At 45.7% G+C, this 8,022-nt stretch overlaps 1 protein-coding gene across 1 annotated transcript in view; it reads left to right on the top strand.

Annotated features, from left to right (window-relative positions):
- Positions 1 to 2,461: 2,461 nt before the first annotated feature.
- LOC109310329 (purine nucleoside phosphorylase-like) overlaps positions 2,462 to 8,022 on the top strand; it is a 25,888-nt gene continuing 20,327 nt past the window's right edge. Inside the window, 3 exon segments of the mRNA XM_019535410.1 lie at positions 2,462 to 2,496; positions 3,705 to 3,874; positions 4,705 to 4,808. Coding sequence (XP_019390955.1) covers positions 2,462 to 2,496; positions 3,705 to 3,874; positions 4,705 to 4,808 — 309 coding nt within the window.

Below are 8,022 nucleotides of genomic sequence, written 5' to 3'. Positions count from 1 at the left end.
GAGAGACTGGGGGAGTATGAGGGTTAAGAGTGATTTAGTGTAAGAATGGCTGACAAATTGGTAAAGGGAGTGATTCTTTAGTACAAAGGGTCCTTGGTAGTTTTTCTTTTTATCAGGTACGAGATACAAACTGTGCAGTTCTAACAACACTCTATTCATTATACATTTTTAATAATATTTCTAACAATACTCTCTCATCCTCTCAAACCTTTTTGCACAGAGGTAGATTCAGCACCTTCAGTCACTGCCTGTGATTGCATAACTATACACCAGATACAACTATCACACTGTCACTTATACCAATAGGAACTCGTTGTCAGAAAACGTTATCAGTGCCAATTTCCTGCATTTGAAGCCCCAATATTGACTTCCTAGAAAAGTCCTGAAATTCAAATGGGATTATTCTTTTTTTTTTTTTTTTTTAAAGTGAGTTTAATGCTTTTGGAAAGTACTGGACTGACAGCCCTGTCTCGCCACAAGACAGATACAAGATAGGCAACAGTATTAATTGCTCCTCTCATAGTCTTCTGCAAGTGTGCCTCAGGCTTAGTTAAGGCCCAGATTTAAGCAAGATATGAAAGTATATGAGTATTCCAGCAGAAGTCATAAGGACTAATCATATTAAAGGGAGGAGTTTGCTAAATTGTGGCCTAGAAGGGTCCTTCTTTAGTTATGAAAATGTTTACCAAACTCTTCCACAGGTTTTATGCCCATGAGAGATGTCAGTTATAGAATGTAGGAGTCTGTCTGTCGGGAAATTGAATAAAATTGCTAGTTTATTGCACATAGGCCACCAAGCAGACAGCACAGGGGTACAAACCATAACCACTACTAGTGGACAAGATCTGAACCAGAAAACCTGAAAGAAAAAGCTCCTTATTGCATTAAACCCATTTTCTGAGCCATACAGGGCTACTTTCATATTTCATATTTCTGTAAGATTGTTGTCATTCTTACTAAAAACACAGACTAAAAGCTGTTACTTCAAAGCTGAGGTGTAAATCAGAAGCTTGTATTTTGAGCTGTGTTGTCAGTTTTGATGATGTTTTAGTGTAAACAAAACTAAAAATTCTAGAGCATCCCTTTACACACTTTAAAAAATACAGAATTGCTGCATGGAAATAGGTACATCAGGGGTTGGCAATGTTTTTGGACAGTGTGCCAAAAATACTCACAACCTCAACTTGTAAGGTGTTGGTGTGCCAGGGGACTACAGCAGGAGAGCCATGAGAGGCCCAATCCTTGTTGTGGCAGTGCAGCCCCAGCCCTTTCCCCACTGTCTGCCCCAAGACACACATGCCAAGCAAAATGCCTTCACGTGCCATGCTGTGGTACCTGTGCCAGGCCTGGAGTATGTAGATTTTTAAGGCCAGAAGTGACACCTGATCTAATCAGACTCTTGCAGAACAAAGACCAAAGTGTCTCCCTGTCTCACCTACAATGGAAAGAATTATTCATCTCAGTTTCCCTAATTAAGTCATAATAGTGACTGAGGATATGTTGTGGTCCAAAGGTGTAATTGCAGGTCATGTAAATATGCCCAAGAATGCTTTGAACTAGCTAGCCTGGGTACTGGTAAAAGTCGAACTGCTACAACATACGCTTCAGTTTAGGCTGTACAAGACTTTCTGGAGCCCTGAATTGGAAGCTCAAGCCACCATAGCTATGTTACAGTATCTGAGCTGCTAGCTACTTTAAAGTTATCTCCAGCAAGCCTAGCGAAGTTGCAATAACACATGTGGATTGCAGGTAGGCATCCCCTTACTGAGTTATCTTCTCATTGTATGTATTATTTGATCCGGGTATAACCCTATATAAGGTAGTGCTGGGTACTGTACAAACATAAAAAATATTTGTTTTGAAGAACTTCGTATCAGCGTCCAAACTCAGCTCTTACTTCTATCTGTCATTTAGAGAAAATCTGAAACTAAATTAATGTTAAAGAGTACATGCACTATCACCTTGAGAGAGGGGTCTGAACGCTAGGTTCTTTTGAATAACCTATGTAATAGGGAGCCAGATGTTTTGACAAGCATGCCACAAACTAGTCCTGAACTCTTGCTTTGTACCACTCCAGTCCCCTTACACTGCTTGATCTGCCATGTGCTTACTGCTCTTTGCACCCTTCCCAATCCGTTGCTCTGTTTTGTGCTTCTTGTGCTGTCCTCCCTGCACAATTCATTGCTGCACTTTATGGTCCGCTGTTCTGTCTGCCACTGTGTTGTCCATTCCCTCCCCAATCTGTAACATCACACACAGAGGCTGCTTGTGCCACTTGTACAACAGGTGTACACAGGTTGGCCACCCCTGACTTATGTAATGCATACTTCATGGTCTCACAATGTATTGCTTCATAGGTAGATATCTGCAACCCAAAACCTCACATGCACACTCATAAACATAATCTCTAGCAGTTTCTGCAGAAGTCCAGGAATTAAATGGACTGTGAAGAGTGGACAACATGGTGGTGCTTTTAAGAGGAATGAAGGCAGATAAGTAGGGCAGTTTACTGTAGCTTGCACAAATACTGCCTTTGCAGTTTCAGTTCTCAGGGTCCGAAGCTGCCGTTTCCCCGGGACCACATACAGGTATTATGTTTCTAGAATCACTGGTCTCCCAGTTGAAACTAGAAGCATACAAGCATTCGTTCCATTTCTTCCAGAGTAAATATGCCCTCTCCAGGAGAAAGATTTTCCAGGTTGACACCTATGATTTCCCTTGTGAGAGAAACTCTTACAAGAATGAACAACTGTACATTCCCCTAGGGTGCTTTTTGCTTTTCTCTCATATTTCTCTAAGAAATAGGTAACTGAGAAGGATGAAGCTATATAATGCTCATATATATCATGGGGTTAGCTGGCATTACAGTAGTAGCCACAGGGAGAAATAAGATCTTTTGCTGACAGTTCAAGGTCTGGAAGCCAGGACTCCTGTGTTCTAGTTTTAGTCTGGCTCCTGATTTATACTAGCTTAGGTCTTTCACAGAAGGCTAAATTGTGGGTATACATTACTGTCCACACAACAGAAGATAGGAAGTGAGAAGGTCTTGCACAATCATCCCAGCTTCTGAAGACATTGTGCATAAGGTAGCCATAATGAGTCTAATTTTCAAAAGGGCCAGGTACCCACAAATTTGGTTGGAGTCATCAACTGAGAGCACGCAACAGCTATGAAGATCAGACACATCTTTAAAAGCCCTTCAGACACACCCAAGCATAGAGAAAGGGCATCATCCGTACCCCTTAATAGAAGGATGTCTATAGACAAAGCCTCTTATCCACAGTTTTTAACATAATACGTTAGGCATTAACATGCAACTGAACACCATTTGGAATTTCTCAGACTGATATATTTACACATCAACAGCAACCCAAAAGCCCAAAGCACTTTGCAAACATGAATGAATTAAGCCTCATAACACCTCTGTGATACAGATATCATTATGTCCTTTTTCCATATGGTGCACCTGGTACTTAGAAGTCAAGTGATTTGCTCAAGGCCACTGAACAAGGCAGGGGCAGAGCCAGAAATAGAATAGAGGTATGGCATGGTAGCTGAAGGGAGGCAACTAATAGGAACAGAACTCTAGTGTTGTTCTGGTCCTGACTGAAGGCGAATCTCCTTTTGCAAGCCCTCGGGGAGTGTACAGGCTAAGATTTATCCCAGTCGTTGAGCTGATAAACTGTCATTGACTTCTTCTACAGAAATCAGTATGAGCTATATAAGGAAACAGCTGATTGGCTACTAGCTCATACTACTCAAAGTCCAAAGATCGCCATCATCTGTGGTTCAGGATTGGGAGCTTTGGCGGACACTCTACATAACAAGACTGTCTTTCCATATGAGGACATCCCTTACTTCCCACAGAGCACAGGTTAGCATTACCCAACTGGTTATTGGTAGTAACTCAGTTATATCCATCAACAGCATGCATCAAAGCATAAAATCATCTCTGTATACTAGTCTTTACATCAAACAAGATATCATCAAGTGTCTATCACCTCCTTGTTCTTCTCTTGACTTGGCATCCTGTCCTAAACTATCCATCAACAATTAAATACATCCTCAAGTCCACATTCTACCTGTAGTTTGTATACCATTAACATAGACCTTAACCCTGTGTCATCAGTACCAAAAGCTAAATCATATGTCAACAATTGTGTCCACCACCTTAAACAAATTATATTCATAAACAAACAGAAAGGCCTTACTGGTTGACTCAGAAAATTGGGAATATAAGAGCATTTCATCAATTCAAATTTAGTCTTGGTTTTAGTCACCATGAGTTTTTACCATGTTGCTAGTTCTTTGCTGTTTTGTGCGAAAACATTTGTTCTCAGCCCAGTTGCTAATGGGCAAGTGCCAGCATCACAAAAACTATTGTAATTTGCATTGGCTGGCTCTCTTATTGGCTATGAGGCCAAAGGGTGAATGACCCACGAAGACAGAATTTGCTGTTGTTACTTCAAGGCCAGAAGTTAACAACCTGAAGAAGATTCCAGTAGCTAGGCACATAGATGGAAGGGAGAGAGCATGGGGGAAAACAGGACATTTATTTAAGGTCCCTGAATATAAATGCACAAATCTAACTACAGGCCCCTATCTTTTCACTGCAAGGTTCTGCTCTACTGTATAATCACCAGGCATTGTAACTTTCTGAAACCAAGAATCTTGATGCAAGTAATGCTTTGTTAATTGTTTCAGTACCAGGACACGCTGGCAGACTGGTGTTTGGGGACCTGAGTGGAAAGCCTTGTGTGTGCATGCAAGGACGCTTCCACTTTTATGAAGGATATGCCATCAGCACGGTGTGTATTCAATAGACACAACATTCTGCTGGGAAGGGGAGGCAGGACATTTCCACAGAAGTGGTTGATTTCTGGAGCCTATAAGGCAGAATTCTGCTACCCTTTATGTGTCCCAATGCCAATTTTCTAGCTGCAGAAGTGGTGTTTTTGGCACTTATGCAGGTTCTGATTCTGTTACCTCTGTAGTGTGGATACATAAACATCCACAGAGCTACTAGTCTATGTGCTGACCAGGCAGGTACACAGGTGCATATGTAGGTCACAAAATTCTGCATGGCCAAAGCTCATGACCTAGTGTTAGATGGCAGAAGGTGTTTTAGCCCCAGTAGCTGACTTGTTAGGCCATTCACTCAGGAAGTTTGTTCTAGTCTGTTTCATCCAGTGGCAAAGCTGGGTCTTAGGGGTGGTTGATGTGGGCAACCTCCTAGGGCACCATGGTCAGGGGGTGCCAAAACATACACACACACATACACACACAGCCAGGCAGGGTGGTGGGAGGAGCTCTGGCAGCTACATGCAGGTAAGCCTATAGCAGGTGGTTGGAGGGCCAGGGCTTGGGGACTGTATAGGATGTTGTGAGGAGTTAAGAGGTTGGGCATGTATGTATGTTTGTGTGGCAGGGGTGTCTAGAGGGGATAGCTGTATAGAAGTGCCTGCTGGTGCTGGGGAAAGGTGTCCAGGCACTGGGGCTGCAGCTGTAGCAGGGCAAGGGGGTGTGGGGAGGCACCTGCCCCTCCACTGAGAGAAGGGGACAGCATGGGCAACTGGAGCTGCCTTAGTAAGGGGGCCACGTGCCCCCAACAGCAACCAGTCAGCAACCAGGGGGACGATCTCACTGACTGGAGGGGGCCCACGACTGATCGCAAGACGGCCAAAAGCTGCTGCCGATCTCTGCGGCCACTTCTGGGAGAGCCACGGCACTCCACTCCCTGGCCAGTGCTTGCAGGTGGGGCACCGGCACTCCCCCTTCCCCCACCCATTGCCTAAGCAGCAAGTGTGGCCGGTCAGAGGGTGGACTAGTGCTCTCAGGGGGTGCACCCCCTACGCATTGCCACTGGGTGGCAGGGAGGCCCTTTAGGGGCAGCAGGGAGCTGTGTGGCTGAACCATTGGTAGGAGCAGGGTGGCTGGGAGATGCTGCCTTGGGGAGGAGCATGGCTAAGCTACCTGGCACTGCACAGGAGCCCCCAGTCCAGGGCACTGTCAGGGTTGTGGGGGCTGTAGCTTGAAGTGAAGAGTACCAAGGGGGGCGGGTGACTGTGGGTCGGGAGTGAGCGGAATTGGCAGGGACAAGGGCTGTGGGTTGGGAGTGAGGAGCACCAGCATGGCCCAGGGGAATGGGGGACTATGGGTTGGGAGTGAGGGGCACTGGCGGGACCAAGGGGCTATGGGTCAGGAGTGAAGGGCAACAGCATGGCCCAAGGGCAGGGCAGGGGGACTGTGGGTTGGGATGAGCGGCACTGGCAGGGCCTGGGAGCTGTGGGTCGGGAGTGAGGAGGACTGGCAGGGCTCAGGGAGGCTGTGGCTTGGAAGTGAGAGGCAATGGCATTTGGGCAGGGGCAGGGAGCCAGCATATCAGGGTTGCACATCACCACAGAGCACTAGGGCTGTGTGAAGCTTCAATCCCTGTTTCGATTCGGTGGAGATTCGGCTCAATTTGGTGGCCAAATCTCCAAATCAAACCAAAGGACCCTTTAACCTTTGTGAATTGAACCGGAACCCTCCAAATCAATTCCCAGAGATTCAGAAAGATTTTGATTCAGACATAGACACAACCTTAAAATGTTTTTTCTACATACCTCTAGGTAGCAGGTGGCTCATGAACACTGTGATGCTGGGGTGCATGGAGTGTCCCACAGAAGTGTGGAGGGCTTCCCAGTGCGCTTGGCAGCAGACCCGGAAGTGGACCAGAAGCAGTTCCAGTTCACTTCCAGGTCTGCTGGGGAACATGCAGGAGGGCCCCCCCCCCCCAATGTCCCCCCAGCTCAGCAACTGATGCCTGCTGGGCCAGGGGGGCACCTGGGGTCCACCCATGGCTGATTTCCAAGCCAGGGGGGTGCAGGGGGTGGGCCCTGCACACACTCCCCAGTGGACCCAGAAGTGGACCCAAAGTACTTCCGGTCCACTTCTGAGTTTGCTGCCAAGCACATGGTAGGGTGCCCCTGTGCTCCTGTGGGATGCTTCATCTCCCCCAGCGTTGCAGCATTCACGAGCCACACCTGGTACCGCGAGGTATGTAGAAAGAACATTTAAAGCTATGTTTGTGTCTGAATCACTGATTTTCCGAATTAGCATCGAATCTTCAGATTCAGATTCAGCCAAATTGAATCAGGGACAGTGACCCAAATCAACGAATCGAATCACTGTCCCCAGTTCAAGCCAAATCTGAATAGAATAAGGCCCATTTTGCACACGCCTATAAAGCACCAGGAGGAACAACTACAGCTGGATCTGCATCCTGGTGAGTGAAGGTGACAGGGGGAGCTCTGATTTTCCATGATAAAACACCCAAAATCAAACACCAAGATATATAGGTATTTAGAATGTATTTTCTTATAATGATTGAGGCACTGGTAGGCTTCCAAATTGCTTTATATATCAATAAAACATTGTGTTAAATTGATACCTATATGTAGGGTGGTGTTTGATTTTAATGGCAGAAAAACATGGATTTGTTGTTCTTAATTAGTGAATTTGGGGTTGGGGGTTTAACAGAATTTGCAGTTTTTAAATAGAGAGAACCAGGATCCCTGGCGATCATGCAAAGCCACATAGAAGAAAACATGTTAAGGGGTGTGTAACTCAGCAATATGCAAGTTGCTCTAGAAGGCAGCAGGTGCTAGGTTCAAGTCTGGACTTGCTCACAGTGGGGCAGAAACTTTTCTGTTTTTCCTCCATTCATTTTATGCAATTAATATTAAATACAAAGTGGGGAGACATAGTTTGAGAAGGAAGGTTAGAGAATGCCTAGTTTAACCTGTGGCTCAGAGAGATACAATTCCAAACTTGAGAGCAAAGCCTAAAACCTGGGTCTCATGCTGCCTGTGCAAGTGCCCAAACCACTCAACTGTCATAGCTAAAAGACAAGAAGGTTCTCCCTCCACTTCTCCCCCCCTCCCCTCCCAGCCCCATGCCCCTGGACTTATGCTCAGGTACACACAGGCTAGGGACAGAAGTTACACATAAACTGGTTTAAGTGATCAGAAACTGTTTTAA

The sequence above is a fragment of the Crocodylus porosus genome, unplaced genomic scaffold (assembly GCF_001723895.1).
Source record: "Crocodylus porosus isolate Cpor-Errol unplaced genomic scaffold, CroPor_comp1, whole genome shotgun sequence".
Lineage (NCBI taxonomy): Eukaryota > Metazoa > Chordata > Crocodylia > Crocodylidae > Crocodylus > Crocodylus porosus.
This window is presented reverse-complemented; position numbering and strand designations above follow the sequence as displayed.